Source organism: Arachis ipaensis, chromosome B8 (genome assembly GCF_059453495.1).
Source record: "Arachis ipaensis isolate K30076 ecotype BB chromosome B8, ASM5945349v1, whole genome shotgun sequence".
NCBI lineage: Eukaryota > Viridiplantae > Streptophyta > Magnoliopsida > Fabales > Fabaceae > Arachis > Arachis ipaensis.
In genome coordinates, this window is record NC_142443.1 from 134,913,435 (window position 1) to 134,937,904 (window position 24,470).

Below are 24,470 nucleotides of genomic sequence, written 5' to 3' on the forward strand. Positions count from 1 at the left end.
TATTTCGAATGCTAAAATAATTATTTATTCTAATTTTTTTTCTTTTTTAAAAACAAAATAAAATCAAACTTAATAGTTAATACTAATTGATATTAATATCCAAAAAAGCCAGAACCCAATAATTTTATTTATGTGATATTCATAGTTATATATTTATTATATTTAATATTATTTAATTATTTTATCAATAATTAAAAAATGCCAAATACAATACGTCCGGATTGTTATATAGATTTTTTTTCAATTTTTTTTTATCGAAATCAATAAATTATATTTGGCTGAATTTAAAATATGAATTTAATTTTAATACATTATCAATGTAAAATAATTTTATACGTATATTTAATTATTGTATAAATAACTATCTTTTAAATTTTTATTATTTATCTTTTAATCTATATTTTCATTTTTTTCTTCAAATATTTATTACATATAATTTAAAGAAAATACTAATATTGTGATTAAAAGTTAAAATCAAAATTCAATTCTTTTAAAAAAAATAAATTTGAGTTAATTTTATAACTATTAATATAATTTTTTATGCTAATATTTAATGATTTTTTTATATATAGAAAAAATATTATTTTTAAATAGCAAGCATAACAATTAATTATTTCTATTTGTACAGCAAATTTTAACACCTAATCAAATATAAAAGTATACATGTTAATTTTTTTTCAAATTTTAGATAACGAATATTAAAATTAATTATTAATAAAAAATTAAACTCCTTTATATGAAAATAATAACTAAAAAATTTATTATTTATTTTTTTTATTTACAGAGATCATGGTCTTTTTAACCGTCGTAGACTTTTGTCCCTCACAGCCTTCTTGTAAAAGTAGTTTAATGCTATAAATTTTTGTATCATAATCTATAATGTCAGAATCGACGTTAATTTTAAAAGATTTATATTCTCATAATATTATTACTTTAAATACTAGTATGAATTTAACTTTGATGCATTATTAATATAAAATACGTACATTTAATTACGTAATATTATATTAATATAAATAACTACATTTTATATTAACAACCTAAATAATCATCTAAAAAATAGATATAATTATACTGACCATATCAAACTCTTAAAATATATATTCTTAAATTTGGCTTGTTTTAAAATATATATTCACAAATAATATATATATTTAATTTATTTGCACTGTTAAGTTAGGAGTGAGTGATTGATTTTCCACCAAATTGATCACACAATTATTTGTTCTACACTTCTTCCCTCTGACTCTCTCCGTCTCACCGATCTCAATCATCACTCATCGCCCTTTCCCATTCAACTGGTTCGTTCTCTTTCTCTCTTCATATCAATCACAATTTCTTTACTGTTTTCTTTTTTTTTTTTGTCGTTTTTGTTTTCTTTTCCGATGAAAGTTCTAATCTTTTTTGAGACCCAATTGCGAAAAGGGACGAAAAGTTGCAAATTTTTCAATTTTATTCTTCTGGGTTGTTTAATTTTCTTGATCATCTCATAATTTGTTATTTCTCTTGTAAAGGGTAATTGGGAAAGTTGAAGATTTGGGTTTTAGACTCTTAGTAGTGACTAGTTAGCATGTTAGTAAATATTATGATCCATATTCTATTTTTATTTTCTGAAGATTCTTTTTGCCATCACTTGAACTTGAAACAGTTCTTGCCTTGGTGAAAAAGGGAATTAAAAAATTTTAATTTGATTTTTTTCCTTTCATGAATTCATTTTATCATTGATAGCGGTAAAACTTGAAGCTGGTAGAACCTGTTAGATTGATTGAATCTCTCTGGTGGATTTAGATTTTCTATTGAAGTCCTGTGGATTTATTGTCTAATTCTTTGGTTCTTTTTTTTTATGTGTGTGTATAAAGGCAAGAAGAAGAAGTAGAAGGAGATTGTTTTTGTGTTTTATTCGAATCAAGTTCAATGAAGCAAATAGTGTCTTCTTTGAATCCATATGCAGCATCCTATGTTCCACTCTCTAAAAGAGAGTCACATGGTGCAACTGCTGATCCATTTCAGAGTCCTCCTTATCATGCTGCACAGAATCAACACCATCAGTTTCACTCGAATGCTTCGGCTTCTAAACCGGTTGCCGAAACTTTCCAAGGGAATATCAACAACCCTGCATCTAGTTCTTACGGCTCGGTGCCGGCAGGTTTTGTAGATAACCAGTTCGCGGATTATGATCCTGATATGGATGTTGAATATCTTAGAATGCAGTTCCCAGGTATTTCTGAAGAATCCCTTAGAGATGTCTATATGGTAAACGAGTGTGACATCGATGCTGCTGTTGAAATGCTGAACCAACTTGAACTTAAGGTAATGCTTTTTGGCTTTAAATTTTGTAGTCCACCGATAGCAAAGTTGTTTGGTTTGTTAATTGATTGTTTCATTGTTCTAGAAATTTTATATTCACAGTTTACCTAATTATGTACTCCATGCCACTCAAATCTGTGTAATTTTTTGCAAATGTTGAATCACTGATTGTGGCAAGAGTATTTGCAGTTGGAATTTAATCGCGGAGGAAAACAAATAATTGATATATGCATGTTCACCTTTTGTACATTAAATCTCAACAAGTTATTTGAGATTCCTAAGTAGAATGTTTTGAATCTTGGAAAGTTTGAATTCCATTTATTTCCCCTTTGAATTATTATAAGTACTTCATTTGGTTTCAAGTTCAATTGTTTTAATGGTTGGTCTTATTTTCTTGGAAGTAGTTCAGGGTTTGATTGGTTTCCGGTTTCATTTTCTGCTATCACTTCTAATGTTTTGTTTTCAGAGTGAAGAAAAAAAGTGAAAATAATACAATCCTCTCTTTACTTTCGCTTTTGCATGCACTTCTTTCACAAAATCTTGAAAACAAAAATATTTGGAATAGAAATAGGAAATTAAAATAGAAACAAAAAATGAAAACAGAAACCAAACAAATTGAGTCAATTCGAAGTTTTCCTACCTATTGATGTTTGACCTGTCTGTTTCATACCTGTTTGTCTGAGTTGATATAATTTCCCAAATCCATTAAATCGTATTTTTTTTTGTGTGACTAATCCATTAAATAGTATAACCAAATTATATTCATTGTTCATATTATGTCTCTGTGGTACATATTTTAAGGGGTAATTGTTTACCCACTTTGCAGTTCGATGGTGTCGAGTCCTCTGGAAGTCTTCCGGAGACGCTGGATATTGGCGATGTATCGGAATCTGGATCAGCTTCTGATTCTGCATCATTGAAACTGAAGAATGTAGCAGCTGAAGCTAGCACTTCAACTTCTTCATCCCATTTATCTGCCAATACATTATGAAATTACATAAAAAGAAAAACGAATCTTTTGCTCAAATTGGTGTGTAAAATAGGGTAAAGTTTTACCTTAGGTTGAAGCAGCCTCTCACATACATAATTTGTTTCCTTTTTTTTTGGGTGGTGTTTGTATAGTTTCTCAGCTGCATCTTGGTTTCTTTTTACCCCCTATGGACTATGGAGTATGGATTGAAAAATGTTTCTTTATTTTGATTTGTTAGTTGTTACACATTGAAGTGTGTGTGACTCTGCAGCTTTTACTTGTATGACATGCCAAAAATGGTACAAGAAAAGGAAAAAAATTGATCCAAAAGGTGATTTTTAAAAAAAAATTATTTGGGATTTGGTTAGCTGGCTTGTTAAAGCATTGTAGCTTGTGAGCATACCTTGGAGATTTTGCAATGGAAGATATGTTGTACGAAAAAGAAAATTTAAATTTCGAAGTATGCTATTGTGCCTTATTGATCACTTCATAATCAAATCCTTGTTTTTTTCAATCCTATTAGATATATATTAAAATTAGTTATCTGTATGGAATATATATTAAAAATGAGTTAAATTATATATGATACTGATTTTAGTGTATAAATAATATTTTTATATTTTTTATATTACTATTCTTTTCATTTTAAAGAATTTTTTGCAGCAAAAGTATACTGTTATAAAAATGATAACAAAAATATAGTTTATTGAAACCCATATTTATCTTGGTAGTAAGAGGTATTGAGAATCAGTTACAATTACAAGAAGAAATAAAAGAATTATGCTACAAATTCAAGTCCTTTTGTCAATTAAATTTAAGTTAGTCTAAATCCAACAAAAATCAATTTTATTAGTAAGAGCGTAAATACACGTTCCAACTACGTGAGCGTTCTTGCGTTCCTCTTCCTTTTTCTTCGTGTTTTTCCTTCTTCTTTTTCACAATCCTCCTTCTTCTTTGCGTGTTTCCTCTTTATCTTCTTCTTCGTATGTTTCCTCCTTATCGTTGTTCTTTTATTGGTGTTGTTGTTGCTGCGTATTTCTTTTCTTTTCTTCCTCCTCTTCCTTGTGATTTTGTCACATTATGCATTTTTCTTTTTCTTTGTTTAATTTTTTCTTATTTTTATTCTTGTTAAGAGAGTAAAACTAGAAGAATAATGAAAAAGTAAAACAAGAAGAAGAAGAAGAGGAGGAGTTTTGAGCTATCATTAAGTAATTTTGGTGCATTCTGGTCTGAGTTTGTTTTGAACTGAGTTCGTTTGTCTGTCATCATCATTAAAGAATTTTGGTGCATTCTGAATTTGAACTGTTATACATATAAAAAGAAGACGACGATGACAATAACGATAACGATAATGAAGAGGAGGAGGAGGAGGAGGAGGAGGAGGAGAAGGAGGAAGAGGAGAAGATGAGGAGGAGCAGGAAGAGGAGGAGATTGAGGTGATGGTGTAGTGTGGTGACGACGACAATAACAAAAGATAAATATGAGATAAAAACAAAGAGGAGGAGGAGAAGAAGAAGAAGTAACAACATTAGTGGGAGATAGAGGAGGAAGAACGTGAAGAAGAAGGAAAAGAAGAAGGAGCATCTGATGTGGAAAACGGTTATAACAATTTAGTTGGACTTGGTTAAGTATTTTACTTGGTTGTAGAGTTTTATTCAAAATAACATTATAGGGCAATTTACCTATATAAAATAAATGGAAGAAAAGTTTATTCAATTACAACAATTGAGAATTGGTTACTTACATGTCCTGATCCATCTTTATATAATCTGTGGAACCCCTTCCACGTTTTACCACTAACACATAAACCGTGGTACACTCCAACGGTTTATAAAGGAAGCATTATAAGCATAAACTGTGGTACCCCTTCCACGGTTTATGAAGAGAACATTGTGGGCACACGGTTTATGAGTAGCTATATATATACATAATCTGCGAAACCTATTGACGGATTACATTATTGTGGGGTTAGAGTTTTTGGTGGTGAGGAGTTGAGAGAGAAGACTCTGGCGTGGTGGAGCCATGGAAGACGAAGTTCGCATGTACCGGTTGAATGGCGTTGCACACGTGGCTGAAAACATCGATCAAGAGGTTAGTTTGTTGAAAATTAGTTTCTGGCGAATTAATTTTCGTTAGCGAGCCATATCTTTTAAAATCTGATACGTGTCGAATTAATTTTTTCCATATAATATTTTCGTTAGTGAACCAGATTTTTTTATAATTTGATATGTGTCGAATTAATTTTTTTGTTAAAGAGCCATATTTCTTAAAGTTAGATTTTTTGCGAATTAAATTCTTCGTTAGTGAACCATATTTTTTATAATTTGATATGTCGAATTAATTTTTTTCGTTAACGAACCGTAATTTTTTTAAATTTCATGTGTCGAATTAATTTTGTCGTTAATGAACACTATATTTTTAAAATTTCATGAGTGTCGAAATAATGTTATCTTCCATAATGTTGCAGCCAACTAGGTGTATTTCCTGTGTTAGGAGACAATAGAATATGCCTCTGTATGAATGAATTATACCGTATTTGAAAACTGCAGATTTGTATCACTTGGCTAGGCTGAACAGTCACTGGTTCTGGGTTGATGAGGCTCTACTTAGCGCATTCATTGAGAGGTGGTGTCCTGAGACGCACACGTTCCACATACCGTTTGGAGAATGCACTATCACTTTGCAGGATGTGGCATATAAGCTGGGTTTACCTATTGATGGGGAGGCCATTAGTGGGTGCCTCACTGACTTTGAGCATCTGATGGACAATGGAAAACCAGCATGGGAGTGGTTTTAGGAATTGTTTGGCGAGCTACTGCCACCGAATAAAGTCAAGCAGATGACGGTTCACTTCACATGATTCCATGAGAGGTTTCGGGTTCTCCCAGCAGATGCAAGTGAGGAGATAGTGCATATATACGCGCGTGCTTACATTATGATGTTGTCGTCTCAACTATTTGGGGACAAGAACGCGAACCGGGTTCACCTTCAACAGTTGCCATTTCTGGCTTCGATGGACGACTTGGGAAAATATAGCTGGGGATCGACTGCACTGGCCTGGTTGTATAGATGTATGTGTCGAGCGACAAACAGAAACATTGTTAACTTGGCCGGACCACTTCAGCTACTACAGTCTTGGATTTTCTGGAGGTTTTTCACTCTCTGACCTAGTGGTTTTGACATGTTTGGATTTTCGCTGGCATCCAGGTATGGATTATTGATTTGTGTGGATTACATGTCTAATTTGATGTAGTATCGTTCTCTATGCAATGCTCACAACGAATATTGTAGGTGGACAACATATCTACCGACATCCGATGCCAGAGAGCAAAGAGTGGTGTCAGCACATCTTTTTTTGGATAGATTGCGTGATTGAGACGTGAGTCATTTAGTTTATAGCTGTCGGTGGTCACTCGAAATAGAGGTGCCCAAGAAAGTGTGTAGACCGTTGTACCTTCTAACCTTCCAAGTGCCCTTTCATGCACGAAGCGAGATGCGAATTAACCAACTGCAACCTTTGCTGAACTCCTTGCATTTTCTATGATACTTCAGATGATCTGACTCTAAGACCCTGTACTCAACAACTTGACGGATGCTATAATCCTTCACACTCAAAACAGTTTCCTCTTTATTCTGGAATGATTGTCCAATCTGAAATTCTATAGAAGACCCCCCAACGGCAGCATCTCCGGCTGACTATTGCCCCATAGCCTCCAAGTTTAGAGTGGAGAAGTGCAGAGGGTACTGCTGTGTGCCAAAACTTGAAGGGCCATGCTGTGTTTGTGGGTTGGCACCTGTATCATCATCGCTATCCCTAATTATATCAACAGGCTCCTGGTCTGAGTCATCGTTCTGCATTGCATTCTCAACTCGATCAGGTTCCACCAACCCTAGAACATCAATAATAATGCCAGGACCATTATCCACGTCATATGTCTGATGCCGGACCGCAGGGTTCTCGAATGGTACAGAACCAACTATCTCTGCACGGTCTAAATCAGCCGCAAAGAAAGGAGATGCAACGTACGAAACAGTTGGTGTAGCCACAGCCATCGAATTAGAGGCACTGCCCATGGCAATCGAGTGAGGAGCCGGAGCTGAAGCCTCAGAACTATCGACACTGACCTCCAACTTTGCATACAACTCGTGTATTTTGACCTCTGGAAAACTCATAAGACAATGAAACAGAACCAGAATATCTTCATCGCCCGCAAACACAAACGTATCATACTTCACATCGGTAGACACAACTGCGATAGGATCTTATAGAATAACTTCTTCACCCACTTGCTCACAAACACCCAAAGCTTCTGCAATATGCTGTTCTTTAGATCTGACAAGGTATTTGATGAACTGATAAATACACTCAAGGATTCTCTGTCAGTGAACTTCACACCATATTTCTTGTTTCTTTGAATTTTCCCAGAGCAATGCACTAGCACTAAGAAACTCTCATCCTCACTTGCCATTGTGAAAATGCTTCCTTCAACACTATTGATTTTCACCGTGTATATATATATATATATATATATATATATATATATATATATATATAATTTTTACTCCTCATAAACCGTGAAAGGGGTACCACGATTTATGTATGCATTTCTCTTATTCATAAACTGTGGAAGGGGTATCACGGTTTATGATTATATTGCTTTCTTCGTAAACTGTGGTAGGGTACCATGGTTTATGTGTATAATGCTAAAACGTGGTAAGAGTTCCACGGATTATATTAAAGAGTAATAGGACATGTACATAACCAATTCTCAATTGTTACTATTGAGTAAACTCTTTCTCCATTTATTCCATTTAAGTAAATTGTCCTTATATATTTTTGTCTACCAACTTTAATAATTTGGTATCTTCTTAAAATAAGAACACAAGTTTAAATTTTGAAAAATTCACTTTTAAGACAGCAAGTTACTTTACATATTTTATTTATCAATTTTTCTGTAATATATACTTTTTCTTACAATTTACCTATGTATTATTTAATATTTAATTCTTCAAGTGAATAGGATAAAATCATAATAATTTTAAAATAAAAATTTATGCGAATTATATCACCTTTCTTTAATAGTAACTAATTTTTTTTATTTTTTCTTTGTTAGAATATAATTAGAATCAATTAAGATTAGTTAGCATCATTTATATTTTTATAGCATATCTGTATGTTTATTATAGAATTTTATGTTTTTATTGCTTTGATTCTTCTAAGACCTATATATACCTTTGTACATTGTACATTTGTCAACACACTTAATAATATACTCTTTAAATTACTCTCTTGTTTTTAACATGGTATTAAGAGCATAGATTTTTTTTTCTCCATGGAAACCCGTTTATAGCCCATTATTTTTTTTCTTCCGGCAGTGTTATTTGCCCTTATTTTTCGATCCTTCCAGACGCTTTGGTTTGTCACTTCCCTTACCACCGTCTTCGTCTCGTCGTTACGAGTTCAACGAGTCCAGCCTTACCGCCGAAAACCACCGGACATGCGGCCTCAGGATTGTTGTCCATTTGCTTCTCTGCCTCCTTCCAGACGCTTCCAGCATCATTGGATCAACGGCCCAGAAGCGTCACATGTGTCTAGATAGGGTGCCTACAACCGACTCGTGTGTCAACCCAGCCCGGTCCCCTCCTAAACCGCATGCCAGCTCTTCCCGCGTCAGCGTTGACGTGTCTTTCTCTCCCTCTCATATGTCGTCACATGACCTCTTCTGCTGACGTGGCACATAGTGGGACCTATCCTAAAGTTTTTTGGTGAGATTTTCTGATCTTGACTTCCGTTTTCTCGATTTTTGCTCTGATCTTACAGTTTTCTTTCCTATCTTTCATCTTTGTATCTACTGTTATGAAAAAATCAGATGTGTTTGCTGTCATAGATAGAAAGGATGAATTTTGTCGAAACTATGACCATTTTGGGCACCTCTTTAACTATCCTTCTATTGAATGTCGAAAATGTAAATAGCAAGGTCACATTAACTACAATTGTCCCAACCTGCTCTGCCATTATTGTAAGCTCTCGGGATACTCAATTACTACCTGTCCTACTTGCCCACCACGTTTAGATTATAACAAGTATCATTCTCGTCCTAACTACTCTAAGAATGTGCCTGCTACTGCTGCTAATGAATCTACCAGCTCCGTTTGTCTCAACCCATCTCATGTCTCTCTATCCGATATTGAGTCCCTTCTTAAGCAACTTCTCTCTTTTTCTGGTAATACTGTTGTTGTTTTTTTCACTCCTCCAACGTAATTCTAAATGGTATTTTGATTTCGGTTGCTTTTATCACATGTCTTTTTTGCGTCATCTTTTGTCGTTTTTGTCTACCACTCTAAATACACCTTCTGTCAATACTGCTGATGGTTTCCTCTTGCATGCAACACATAAGGGTTTTATTTCACAGTCACATTTTAATCTCTCTAATACTTATTATATTCCAAAATTAAACTTTAATCTTATTTCTGTTAGTCAACTTGTTGATCTCAGTTTTTATGTCAATTTTTTTATTTCTGGTTGTTGTGTACAGGATTGTCGAACGTGACAAATCATCGGGACTAGCTGTAAGGTCGGAAGATTGTTTGAGCTCGAGAATCTTCATATTCCTCCTGCGTCAAATCTTTGTGTTGTTTCTTCTCCATCTACACTTCACTTGTGGCATCACCATCTTACCCACAGCTCCTTAGGAAAAATTGCGTTCTCTTGTGTTTAAGGGTGTTTTGGGTCAGGTTAATAATGAGTCTTTTGATTGTATTTTTTGTCAACCTGCCAAACAACTTGCTTTATCTTTTCATAACAATCTTTCTCTTGCTTGCTCTTTTTTTTTATCTTATCTACTCTGATGTTTGGGGACCCGCTCCCACCGCTTCTATGGGAGAGATACGATACTTTGTAGTTTTTCATTGATGATTATTCACGCTTTACTTGTGTTTATTTGATTACTAATCGCCATTAGCTACCTCAGATTTATATTAACTTTGCCACTATGATTAAAACTCAGTTTTCCAAGGTCATTAAAGTTTTTCGACGCGATAATGCTATGGAATACCGTGATTCCAAACTTTTAACTTTTCTTGCTGATTAGAGTACTTTATCTGAGTTTTCTTGCCCTAGTACGTCTCAACAAAATGAACGGGCTGAACGCAAACACCATCACATTCTTGAATCTGTTCGTGCAATGCTTATTTCTTCTTCGTATCCTGAGCATACTTGGGATAAAGTTGTTCTTACTGCTATCCATGTTATCAATAGACTTCCTTCTTTTGTCCTTGGTAACGTTACTCCCTTTGAGCGTCTTTATCATACTTCTTCATATTACAGTTCTCTTCGAGTCTTTGGTTGTGTCTGTTTTATTCTTCTTCAGCCTCATGAACATAGTAAACTTGAACCTCGGACTCGCATGTGTTGTTTCCTTGGTTATGACACTGCAAACAAGGGTTATCGTTGTTGGGATCTTCTCTCTAGACACATTCGTATATCTCGTCATGTATTCTGGGAGCATCACATGTTTTCTAGGTTCTCCTCATTTGAGTCCATTTCTTCTACTCATTCACTATTTTTCACTAATCCTAATGTTGATGTTTTTTCCTAGTGATGATTTTACAGGTTCTATCTCAAGTCAACCTCTCCAGTCCCCTACTCTTCCGCCTTCTCTATCTCCCGATGATTCCAGACCGGACGATGATCCTGCTCCTGCTGTCATGCCCCTTCCCTCCAATTGTTCTTCTAGGGTAAGAAGTTCATCTCCTCATCTTCTTGATTATTATTGTTTTTCTATTATTCTTCATCACCATGAACCTAAGTGATTCCGAGAAGCCTCCATAAATCCAATTTGGCAGCAAGCAATGCAAGAAAAAATCCAGGCACTTGAAAAAGCACACACTTGGGACTTGGTTGATCCTCCTTCTGATCAAGAAGTTGTGGGTAGTAGATGGGTATACAAGATCAAGACTCGCTCTAATAGTTCTATTGACCGTTATAAGGCACGATTGGTTGCTCAAGGATGTACGCAAGAGTATGGTATTGATTATGAAAAGACTTTTGCTCATGTTGCTCATCTCACATCTATTCGAGTTCTCCTTGCAATTGCTGCGGTCAAAAAATGGCCTTTCAGTTAGATAGATATGAAGAATGCATTTTTTAATGGGAATTTGAAAAAGAAGGTCTATATGAAACCACCTCTGAGATATCTTTGTCCTTCTAGCAAAGTCTGTCTTCTTTGCAAGGCACTTTATAGTCATAAGCAAACTCCTTGCGAATGGTTTGAAAAGTTCAAGACCACTATATGCAATTTTGGTTTCACTTGCAGTCCTAATAAGAATGCTCTCTTGGCGTTGTTCTTCTATTTTGTATGTTGATGACATGATCATTACTGGAGATGATGTTGATGGTATCTCTGATCTTAAAGCATCTCTTTACCATACTTTTGAGATAAAAGATCTTGGTTCTCTCAGTTATTTTCTTGGTCTAGAAGTCATATCCACAGATGACGGAGTCTATCTCTCTCAAGCTAAATATGTTTCGTATCTTCTTGGAATTACAGATAGTCGCACTGAGTCTACTCTCCTTGAGCCTAATGTTTGATTTACTCCTATGGATGACACTATTTTGGATAATTCTACTCTTTATTGACAGTTAGTTGGAGGTCTCGTCTACTTGACTGTCACACAACCAAACATCACCTATCCAGTTCATGTTCTTAGCCAGTTCTTGCCAGCTCCTCATACTACTCATTATGCAGCAATTCTTCACATTCTTCGCTACATCAAAGGCACTCTCTTTCATGGCATTTATTTTTTTGCCCAGTCATATTTATCCCTTCAGGCGTACTCATATGCTGATTGGGTTGGTGATCCCACTGATCGTCGTTCTACTACTGGTTATTGTTTGTTTCTTGGTAGCTCTCTCATTTTCTGGTGAGCTAAGAAGCAAACGTTCACTACTCGATCAAGCACAGAAGCTGAATATCATGCTGATGTTGTCTCGATTTGTTGGCTTCTCGAAGACTTGGGTACTCCTCAGTTGTCTCCGACTGATGTTTTTTTGTGACAACTGCAGTGCTATTCAGATTGCCCATAATAATATTTTTCATGAATGCATCAAATACATTGAGATTGATTGTCACTTTGTCCGGCAACGTCTCCTTATTGATGTTGTTTGTCTCATAGCTGTTGGAACTCTAGATAAGACTTTTGATATCTTTATAAAGGTTCATCATCTTACTCATTTTCGGACTCTAGTAATCAAACTCAAGATGATATATTTAGCTCCCACTTGAATTTGAGGGGAGAGGGGAGATGTTAGAGTATAATTAGGATCAATTAAAATTAGCTAGTATCATTTATATTTATATAGCATATCTGTATATTTATTGTAAGATTTTATGTTTTTATTATTTTAATTCTTCTAGCACATATATATCCTTGTACATTGTATTTTTATCAACACATTTAATAATATACTTTTTAAATTACTCTCTTGTTTTTAATATTCTTTAAGGTAGCGTTTGTTTTGAGGTACTGAAACAGAGACTGAGAGACTGAGACTCAGTATCGTGTTTGTTAGTTCAGAGACTGGTACTAAAATTTCTGTCTCTGTCTCTAAAATTTCAGTATTTCAGTACCTCCAAAAAGTAGGGACACAGGGGACTGAAATTTTTAGAGATGGAGACTGAAACTTTAATAACATTTTATACTTAAAATACTTTCATTTCAATTAATTAATTCCAATTTTACCCTTTGTGCAAATTAAATTAAAGTTTCATTCTTGTTTCAACTCCTGTCTCCCATTTTGCACCAAACAGAATATTGAGATTTATTTCAATCCATGTTTCTTAGTCTCTGTCTCTCAGTCTCAGTCTTTCCGTCTCTATCTCTCCACCAAACACTACCTAAGAGAATTGGGGTATTTGGTTTAATTTCTTTGGTGTCTCATATATTTTTTTCTTCTTAAACATAAAAAAAAGTTCACCTTGTAGCATTTGAACTATAAAACAATTAATTATAAGACTAAAAAATTAATGTTACATTGGTTATTTAAAAACCCTAACAAAAATAAAAAGTTAATTAATTCAGCGATAAAGTAAAGATAATTGCTTTTGAGTGTTTGTTTTTTCGTTTTAGTCAAAACTGCGTGTGCTTGCCTGCTTGGCTAATTTTTTTTTTCCCCCTTAAGGGTGCGTTTGCTTTTTTATTTTTTATTTTGTCAACATGTGTAATAAAAATATATTTTAAGAATATATAAAAAATATTTTATTAAAAATTATTAAAAATTAAAATTTTTTAATATTTTTAATATATTAAATAAATTTAATTTTAATATATTATCAGTTTAAAATAGTTTTATATGTACTTCAAATTATATAACGACATGTCAACGATAATAACTATTTGAGTTAATCACAAAAATGTCCCGAATTATTTTGATGCTAACAAAAATACCTTCAACTTTTGTTATCGATAAAAATACCTTTAAATAATTTAAAAACATACTAAAACTGCACGTCTGTTTTAATTTTGGTCTAATATGACAAATGAATGAAGTAGTATATGTGATAAACAAAAAAGCTGACATAGCCCTGCTATATTTTTATCCCAAATTTAAAATCCTAGATCTCAATTTATTCTCATTTTCTTTCATTCTCTCACATTTCCTCTTATAGTCTTGCTCTCACTAATCCACTCTCTAACCTACTCACCATCTGCAGCATCCGTCGCTAACGAACTACCATCACCCAACTCCATCCCTCTCCCTATCCTCTACCTTTCTTCTTCTCTCACTTTCTCTTACTCATTTTTTCTACCTTCTTCTCTTACTTTCTCTCACTCGCTCTCCCTCTCTCAACAACATAAAAAATGAAAAAGTTGACAAATATGTCGCCATTCATTGCATGCATTCTAAAACCTTACCAAAAATTGTGTTGAGAAGAAATAAACGTTTTCTACTCGAGGATCAACTTTCTTACTGCTTTCTCTCCTTAGCCAATGGTCCTTGTTCACGCTGCTCTTCTTTTGCAGTAAGTCCTAAACTGTGTTGCTCCTCCTTGGCTAATTGTCCTTACTCGTACTGCTCTTTTCTTGCCAGTGGTCCTCGGTCGCGCTGCTCTTTTCTTGTCGACAGTCCACTATTACTTCTGTTTCTGCTTTCTACTTGAGTCCTAATTTCTTTAGTTATTTTTGTTGTGGAACTTTTTTTATTTAGTTTATTGCTGATTACTGATTAATGCTACTCTTGTTAATGAATTATGATTTTAATAAAAATTAGGGTTTAAATTAGATTTTATCCTTTTAAATTTGGGTCTGTTTCAATTGATAAAGTTCAATAGGTTTTGAAAAAATGTTCAATTGAAAGAAGAGAGAATAGTAGATTTGAATATCAATTCTGATGCTTATTATCTCCTTCTCTTTTATGGGATATCTGAAGATTAGTTCAATTTGGATCTCTTTTTTTCTGCTTTGTGATTTTGAAAAGGATAGTAGGGGTTGATGGCGAGGGGGTGAGAGGAAATATGAGAGAGTGAGAGAAGAGAAGAGGGTGGTTCCTGTTTGCCACATATGCTACTCCGTTTGCCATGTCAGACCAAAACGTTAATGGACTACCTCTATTTATACTAGGGGTGGCAAAGCGGGCCGGCCCACCCCGCCTAGACCCGCCCCGCCAACTAAGATGGGTTCAAAAATGCTAACCCGATCCATTTTATGACGGATTGGCGGGTCGGCGGGATAGCCCGCTTGATTCTTTTTTTTGTTGAAAGATAAAATTCATTAAAATTAACTAAAAAAAATAATTAAAAAATAAATACAAATAAAAAATAGTCAAATTATAATATAATTTTTTTCACTATCTCTTATTTAACTTTTATTTTTTAACTTCAATAAAATTGTTCAAAATAATATTTTTCAATAGAACCATCTTTATTTTAAAAAATAAGTCACATAATTTGAACAAATATACGAAATTGAAAAATAAAATAAATAAAGTTAATAACTAAAAGAAGAATAAAAATAAAAACAAAAAAATGTGTTTAAAAATTCTATAATTATTAATTTTATAATAGTAATCACTCTTTTATTTAATAAAAAAAGAAAAATAAAAATTTTCGGCCCGGTGAACCGGCCCGGCCCACCCCGCCAAAACCCGCCAATTTAGTAGTGCGGGTTTGGCGAGTTTTTTAATTTAGCGGGCTATGTTTAGCGGGTCGACCCGGCGGATTCAACCCATTTGACACCCCTAATTTATACGGATGTGCAATTTTGACACGTTTTTAAATTATTTAAGGGTATTTTTCTCGATAACCAAAGTTGGAGGCATTTTTGTTAGCATTAGAATAATTCAAGAGCATTTTTGGTGGTTAACCCTAAGATATACATAACTAAATTAGGTTGGTCTATGGTTAGATCATTAATTCGTTTAAGTGTCTAGTCTGTTTAATCAAGTGTCAAAAATTCGAATCTCACCGGTCAATTAGTCATTGACCTGCCGGACCTTAAAATATTTTACATGTTAAACTCATATTAAATACGTAAAAAGTTTTAAAAGGTTTATATTATTAAAAGGGTAAACCACCAAAAGTACACCCAAAGAATTTTGTCGTCGAAAAAAATACACTAGAATTTTGTTATCGATAAAAATACCTTCAAATAAAAACGCGACAAAAATATCTAACATTAAATATGTATTATCAAAGAAAACTTTAAAGATTGAATTTTAATGCAGTTTTCTGCAAACATGATTAAAAAAATGAGATATTTTTATCCATAAAATTTGGTGATTTTTCGCTAAGTATATATATTTTTGGTGATTTTTTTTATCAACAACCAATAATACTTTTAAAAAATCATAAAAACATCTATACTCAGCGAAAATTCACCAAATTTTAAGAATAAAAATATCTCATTTTTCTAATCGTGCTTGCAAAACACCGCATCAAAATTCAATTCTAAAGCAGTTTTTGAGAAATACATATTTAATGTTGGATATTTTTATCGCGTTTTAAAATTATTTGAGGGCATTTTTGTCGATAAAAAAATTTGGGTGCATTTTTGTCGATGACAAAATTATTCGAGTGCATTTTCGGTAGTTTACCATTATTAAAATTTTGAAATATGTTTTCAAATCATAAGATAACTATTTTTAGGGTTAACTATCAATTCGGTACCTGAAAGGTTTAGCGGCCGATAAAAATATCCCTAAAAAATGTTATCAACAAAACAACTCTCGAATAATTTAAAAATATGGCTAAAAGAATCAATAAATATTATATTTTTTGTAAGTACCAAAAAATTTTCATATCTACAAACAACTTATCCATTAGATCTAAATTTTTGTGGCAATATTTAAATAAATATTTAAAAAGTACACACACAAAAATTCGAAATAAAATTTAATTTCTAGATTTTTTTATTTTTCAAAAAAAATGTGGTCATATATAATTTTTTTTTAAATTCTCTTAACAAAAAATTATAAAATTTTAAAAATAAAAAAACTTTATTTTTTTAATAATAATTATAAAAATTTAATTTCTAAAATCATTTTTTAGAATATATATTTAATATTTAATATATAAAATTTTTTTGTCGTCTTTTTAAATTTTTCAAAAAATTATTTGTTAAGATTTTTTGGAATCATTCTGTCATGCGAACTTTTGAGTATACTTGTCAAAGTCGGACCAACTCGATCGATCGGATTGAAAAATCAGCCACAAAATTGATCCAGATAGATCAAAGAACCGGATAAAAAATAACCAATGAAAACCATTTAAATTTGGCCAGTTCTAGTAAAAATTGGTGAATCGGCCGGTTTTGGAAACCCAAACAGGTTCAGAATTCAAATAAAAAACCCTAGGCCTAGTTCAGTAACCAGCTCTCTCACTCACCACTAGGGGTGTTCAAAACCAAAAAAAACATGTTTTGCAGTTTTTTTGCGGTTTGGTTCGGTTTTCGGTTCTGGCCATGAAAACCTCAACCGAACCGAACCGAACCGGTGAGGTTAAAAACCCTAAAATAACCTCCCCCCTCCCAACCCAATTCCCCATTCAGCTGCGTGAGCTAACCCCACGCCTCCCACTCCCAGTCTCCCAGCGTGACCTAACCCCATTCAGCGGGACCGTTCCCCCTTACCCCAATCGGAAGTGAAACCTGGCGATCTCCTCTCACAGTCGCGCTCTCCCCTCAGGCCCTCACAGTCTGCACCGTTCCCCCCTCGAAAGTGAAACCCCATTCTTGAGTCTCGAGGCCGGCGGCGAACTCACGTTGCAGCACCTCCCAGCGCCGCCAGAGACCCTTCCTCCCAACGCCGCCGAACCTCTTCGCGGACAGAGCACCACGAAGACCCAGCCCCAGCACCACCCTCGCACCCAGGCGTAGCAGTCTAGCAGAGCACCCACTGACCCGGCAGAGCACCCACTGACCCAGGCGTAGCAGTGTTTCTGGCCACCCAGGCACCCACAACACAGCACTTCGCAATCTCCCACCCACAACACAGCAGCCACCGGTTGGCCCTCTTCCAGTGCTCTTCCTCCTTCCCATCCACTTGACTTCAGGTTTGATTTTCTCTCCTTCTATGTATCTGAAGCTAATTAGACATATTGGGTTTATAATTATGAAATAGTTAGGGTTTGATTTTGTTAATTATAATTTCTGTGATTCTGAGTTGCTGGATTTGTTTAGGGTTTTGTTATTTTATTCTTAATAACTCTGATTCTGTACTTCTGAGTTGCTGGGTTCAAATTTGCTTGTTTTGCTTAGTTCAAATTCTGTGATTCTCTGATTCTGTGAGTCACCACACACAGGCACAGCGCCGCCCCGTCCCCCAGCTCTCTCACTCTCACCTCGGTTCACCGCCACCGCACGCTCACCTCCGTCGCCACGCCTCTCACCGGATCCACCTCACGCTCGCGTCTCCTCCGCTCGTCATCCCTCGCGTGCTCCCTCTGCCTCGTATTCTGCTTGTCCGCCATCACTGCACCCAACGGTCTGTCCAGGTCTCTGCCCGCTCCGCACCATTGAAGTTTGATTGAGAATGGCGGAAGATAATAACGAAGTCACACAAACATTTAAGGATTTGGGATTATCTGAGGAATTGGTGGAAACTTGTGATAAATTAGGTTGGAAAAATCCATTGAAGATACAATCAGAAGCGATTCCTCTTGCACTACAAGGTTTCTGCTTTTTCACTAATTATTATTATTATTACTGATTTCGAGCACAGTTTTTGTGTAAATTATGAATGTATTATTATTATTATTATTAGTTCAATATCTGTTAAGAGTGGGTGGCACATTGTTTATGATGGTTTAAATAATGGTGGAAACTCACATACATTCGTCATTACGTGGAGTGATAGTTAAAGAACTGTTAGATGATTTGTTGATATGTTTGACTAAATTATTATCAATCAACCTCATGAATTTATCTGCATGTGAGTTGTCACCTCTAATAATTTATTAGTTAGTAATTGCTTGCACTTGTTTGGGCGTGGTATTGTTACAGGAAAAGATGTGATTGGACTCGCCCAAACGGGTTCTGGAAAAACTGGAGCTTTTGCACTTCCCATATTGCATGCCCTCTTAGAAGCGCCACGCCCCAATGATTTCTTCGCATGTGTGTTGTCTCCCACAAGGTTTGCTTCATACTTTGATATAACTTTCATGTATTTTGTTGAATTAATTGTTCTAGTTGATGTATAACTAGTTCAGTTTTTTGTTTTTCTCACACCTGTCTTTGATATAGAGAACTTGCTATTCAAATTGCTGAGCAGTTTGAAGCTTTAGGGTCTGGGATCGGTGTCAAGTGTGCTGTGGTGAGTTTTAACATTCATTTGTTTTATGGCTTCTTGATACTCTTTCCAGCATTGCACTTAGTTTATTGTTTCGTGGAGCTGCTTTAGTGTTCTATTTATTACATGCTTTACATCGAATAAGCTCTTCTGTTGTGATCCTTTCTTTTTTTGCCAGCTTGTTGGAGGGATCGACATGGTACAGCAATCCATCAAGATAGCAAAGCAGCCTCATATTATTGTAAGTGCTTAGCAAAGCAATGCATTAAGATAGCATTTGTTAATGGGTTATTTACGGATCATATTTTTTAAATGAGTAATGCTACACATCCAAGTCCTTTTATGAACCAAGTTTAACCAAGTTAAACAATAAGACTTGGAGTAATGCTACGCATAACTAATTTTTGTTGATGTTAGACCAACTTGGTTGGACTTGGTTAACAAAAACACTTGAATGTGTAGCATTATTCTTTTTAGATTACTATATAATGGATACAGATGAACCTAGGCAGATTTGTATAATGTTTTTAAGTTGATGTCTTGGTGAACTATCCATTAATGTCAAGAGTAATTAGCATTGAAATAATTAGTGATCTTTGATTGCATTGAATTCATTCTGTTGGTCTCTCTAGCTATTGTTAAGCTTCAGATCAAGTCCCATGCCATGCATGTTTGGAAATTTAAAAGTATTTTCATTTACCTTGATTCCTTGAAGCTTTTTAATAAATTGTCTTGTCATAGTGTCTCAGATTGTTCAACTGTTCTTTTAGCATTTTGTTAAGTTTTCCATTTATTGTCTTGTTTGGTTTAAAAAGCCAGTGTTTGATGTCTATGATGTCATTTTTTATTCACTACATGGAAGAGCCAGCCTAGTCCTGTCAAAGTGGTTGTCCTTGCTGATACACTAATGCTATATATGTGCGTTAAAATGAACTAGGCACACTCTGAATTTGCAAGACTGAGTTTGTGCTTATGATTTAGTGTTTCTTTGGTTGTTGAGTTATTTTTAGCCTTCTTATTTTTTGTTGATCCTGTGTTTCTTTTCCTCCTTTATGTTAAATTCATACCTTTGCAGGTCGGAACACCAGGACGCGTTTTAGATCACCTCAAAAACACCAAGGGATTTTCTCTTAATAGATTAAAATATTTGGTATGATTTGTACATAATGCTGATGTTACATTATTCTATGCTCAAGTTTTCTTTTCTTTTTATTTAATCCAATCATTTGATACACATGCTGTGTGAACTATGTATTGATTGTATGTAATGAGTTCTGAATATTTTTCACCACTTTTACTCTGCCCACCCAGTTTGCTCCTCGCATATATGAGCTCAAGAGTTCACCTCTTATTTCATTAAAATCTTTATTTACTCATTGTTGAGTTGTGAAATACATAATATAATTCATGTAACTGACTCAATGCAATTTCTGCAAGTTGATTTTCTTTTGAGATTTATGTTTCTGCATTGGGTTAGGTGCTTTATATATTGTTGCAAAGTTATATCTTAAAGAATGTCAGATCCTGATTCAAAGTGACGAGAGAACATTTTATGGATTCTTTGGCCTATTTTTGGACTTTAAAGTTTACAAAAAGAAATATTTAATAAAACTTTCCTGTTGTCTACCATGGCATTTTTTCATCTCTCATTTCTTTATCGTACATATATTTGAACTTGCTATATTCTACACATTCAGGTCCTAGATGAGGCGGACAGGCTGTTGAATGAGGACTTTGAGGAATCACTTAATGAGATTATACAATTGATTCCTCGTGAGCGGAGAACATTTCTGTTTTCTGCTACAATGACTAAGAAGGTATATATGAATATTTATGGACAACTGTCCACTTTACTTTATCATCGTGTGTACAATATCATTATATGCACAGGGACAAATCCATAACAGTTGAAGAGGGGGAGGGGGTGGGGCTGAGACCATAAGTGAACAATGTAAAAATAAATATCAATTCTAGTGGAATTATATAATTAATAAGTATTAAAGTATGTAAAAAATATGAGGAGATCAAGGGCTCAATAAACTTACTATGACCATATTTATGTTGGCTTGCAACTAGTTTGTGTGGAAATATGTGATAGAAGGAGTAGGAAAAATTATTTTTATTGATTGGAATAGATCAGATATATGTTGTCCGTTTCAGATTTATGGCATTTTGAATTTAAGACTATGTTGTTCATCTAAGATTTATGGCATTTTGAATTTAGGTCTTAAAAGGGTTCTGGTTTTCCTCTCTGTATGAATAAATTTTAATCCTATAATTTTAATTTTAGGCCAAGTCTATATTTTCCTATAGTTAGAAAAAGGTTTCTAGAAGCTGCTTATATACAACATATATATATATATATATATATATATATATATATATATATATTACAATGCTAATACAGCAAGTTGCACCCTCAATGCTGCAGGTCCAAAAGCTCCAAAGAGTTTGTTTAAGGAATCCTGTGAAGGTACCCTGTATATTTGCAAATATGTTTAGATTTTAGTTGTTCCAAATTTAATCAATTTGTTTTTGTTTAATTTAGATTGAAGCAGCCTCTAAGTATTCTACTGTTGACACACTGAAGCAGCAATATCGTTTCTTACCTGCCAAACACAAGGTTTGTGTTATCCATCATTGATTCTTCATAAAATGCTTGATTTTTGAAGGGGATTTCGGTAAGCGAAATAGAACGTCATTCGTGTCATGTATTTTTGGCACAATGGACTAGATCTTATATGTTTGAATAATCATGACATTTACCTTAGAAAAACATCTACTTCTTGCAGCATGTTAGATTGACTGCATGGAGTTATGTGGGAAAACTCTTCATTGAACTCTTCTATCAAATTGACTTTTTGGACTGAGATCAATATAACTCTTGTCAAAAGGCATGCTTAGGTGCTAGAGGCGACGGGACAAATGGTTCAGGAAAAATATTGAAAAAAGTACTGGATTTTTTTGAAAAATACAAAAAATGTTAATCGGGCTTCTCGCTTAACCCGTTATTTTTTTTCCCGCCTGAAATTTAAACGGATCTTATTTTAAAGGTAAAAGCCTGCTCGTTTAAGCGGGGAAACAGGCTGACCCCATGGGTTTAGCCCATATTGACGGCCCTAGTTTTGGCTCTTTTTAGATGCTGAGAAGGCAAGGTGCTAAGGCATGTGCCTTGCTCTGAGGCTGCTTTCTGTTTCGTTTATCTATATATTAGATGAGAGGAACTGTCCCCTAGTGTCAGCCAAAAATACACTAAATTATCTGACTTAGCCCAATAAAATATTAGATACATACCCCTGCTACCCTAAAAGATATTAGATTTTGCATAGAAGATAGAAGACCACTGCTTGACCTGCACAACAGAAGTTGAAATGCCAGAGGGGCACCACTTGACCACCCTGTTGCTTCTCTTCACCTTTTTTTGGTTGAATTTTTGGCATTCCACTAGTTTTAGTTTAGGAACTTATTATTATACTATATTGAGGATTTGTGTCTAATTATCATTGTGAAGTACTTTGTTTATTTTGCACAATAGATATATATTCTATTGTTTTCTAATGCCCTTGTTTACTGAATCATACATTTTTTGGTGCCTTTTGCATTTGACTGATTTTTATGCATTTTAGGTTTCATGAATCAGCCTATATCTTCTATGCCTGCAATCTCTGTCCTAGTTAATTTATTGTGTTTTCTTATAGGATTGCTACCTTGTATACATTCTCACTGAAATGGCTGGAAGTACATCAATGGTGTTCACTCGTACATGTGATTCAACTCGTCTTCTTGCTTTGATTCTTAGTAATCTTGGTCTAAAAGCCATCCCAATTAATGGTCATATGACCCAGGTAATTGTATTGAACATTCTTGTATTATAATAGTTAATAGTTAATTAGTAATTTCTTGCAAAATATTCTTTCTTCCACCTTATGGGAGAGGGGATGTGGGGTGGAAGAAGAATCTTTCTCTCTCTCTCTCTCTATAGTGCATGGACACATACATATTTGTTATTTGTGGTTTGCCAGTTGTCTGTAATTCTTTTTTACAATAATCTTGACAGTCAAAAAGGCTTGGAGCCTTGAATTTATTCAAGTCTGGGGCTCGCAATATTCTCATTTGTACTGATGTAGCTAGTAGAGGATTGGATATTCCAACAGTAGATGTTGTGATTAACTATGACATCCCCACAAACTCCAAAGTAAGATGTGCTATAATTAATCTAACTTTTGAATTAGCTTCATGTTATTTGTTCTACAAATTCTAGGTTGACGAATCATCTAAATTTCTGCTCTAGACCTAAACCTAAATTGCTGGATTCCTTATCTTGTGGCCTGCAGGATTATATACATCGTGTAGGAAGGACTGCTCGTGCAGGGCGTTCTGGGGTTGCAATTTCCCTTGTGAACCAATATGAGCTGGAGTGGTACATTCAAATAGAGAAACTTATAGGTGAGAGTAGTAGTATATTCTTTAACATGTATTTATTAAGGCTGGGAACATTGTCTAAAGTCGTCAATGCAACTAATATTTCAGGCAAGAAGCTACCAGAATATCCTGCACAAGAAGAGGAAGTTCTACTTTTGGAAGAGCGGGTTAGCGAGGCCAAACGATTATCAGTAATGGTAATTTTGCATGCAAAACTTTGTTTAGTGTTTATTTTGGGATATTCTCCCAGCCTCATTTTCTGAGGGAAACAAATTTGAGTTTACCTAAGTTCTAAGGGTTTGGGTAAACTGAGTTTGGTTACCTTGAATACCATTGATAGAAATCTGCATGTATAATGTGTATGTAAAGGTACATGAGCTTTAGATATAGTTTCTGAATTCTATGATGATGGTATTGAAATCAGTTAATGTATGTTTATATGCTTGATTTAATGCATTTTTTCCTCAAAACTTTATGTAGAAAATGAAGGAGGAAGCCATGGGGAAGAAGAAACGGAGAGGTGAATCAGATTATGGCGAAGAAGATATCGACAAATACTTAGGTCTCAAGGATAAGAAATCATCCAAAAAGTTTAGAAGATGAGACCTTACCACTGCAGTTTCGTTTTCAAGTAATCATCATATATGTATATGGCAATTTTGGTATTTTATTTAACATTAATTAGTCTATTGATGCTTTGGAGTTCCTGATGGAAGCTCTGGCTTTTGTCTTCATTATTGCATCTTTATGGTTGATGGGACTTCGTAATATGGCTGAAAAGAAGCCTTGAAAAATTAATTACCTTGTACAACATGAACCTTCTATATTTTGCTAATTTTGCATCTAAGGCTATGATTGCAATCAGTGGGCTGTCTAAAACAAATATCTGACCAAAGGTGATTCTGCATCACAGATTAAATGACAGAAAAAACTTGTGATAAATAACAGATTAAAGAAACATAATTTACCCACATTAATTCACACATTAAA

At 34.3% G+C, this 24,470-nt stretch overlaps 2 protein-coding genes across 3 annotated transcripts; both read left to right on the forward strand.

The window, feature by feature from the left end:
- Positions 1 to 1,167: 1,167 nt before the first annotated feature.
- Positions 1,168 to 3,523, forward strand: LOC107613976 (polyadenylate-binding protein-interacting protein 5). Of its 2 annotated transcripts, none has more exons than XM_088497581.1 (3): positions 1,168 to 1,305; positions 1,865 to 2,310; positions 3,134 to 3,523. In XM_088497581.1, the coding sequence occupies exons 2-3, from the start codon at positions 1,915 to 1,917 to the stop codon at positions 3,296 to 3,298; spliced, it is 561 nt and encodes a 186-aa protein (XP_088353707.1). In that variant the 5' UTR covers positions 1,168 to 1,305; positions 1,865 to 1,914; the 3' UTR covers positions 3,299 to 3,523. The 2 variants fall into 2 exon arrangements, with proteins under 2 accessions (XP_088353707.1, XP_016171670.1); XM_016316184.3 differs by having other exon boundaries at positions 1,170 to 1,301; positions 1,860 to 2,310.
- Positions 3,524 to 17,301: 13,778 nt separating this feature from the next.
- Positions 17,302 to 24,344, forward strand: LOC107613402 (DEAD-box ATP-dependent RNA helicase 10). The gene is made up of 14 exons (XM_016315374.3): positions 17,302 to 17,823; positions 18,073 to 18,441; positions 18,773 to 18,902; positions 19,013 to 19,082; positions 19,237 to 19,299; positions 20,134 to 20,208; positions 20,756 to 20,875; positions 21,490 to 21,531; positions 21,607 to 21,681; positions 22,757 to 22,903; positions 23,116 to 23,253; positions 23,393 to 23,504; positions 23,589 to 23,677; positions 23,961 to 24,344. Exons 2-14 carry the CDS (start codon positions 18,303 to 18,305, stop codon positions 24,081 to 24,083), a joined length of 1,323 nt encoding a protein of 440 aa, XP_016170860.1. The 5' UTR covers positions 17,302 to 17,823; positions 18,073 to 18,302; the 3' UTR covers positions 24,084 to 24,344.
- Positions 24,345 to 24,470: the final 126 nt, after the last annotated feature.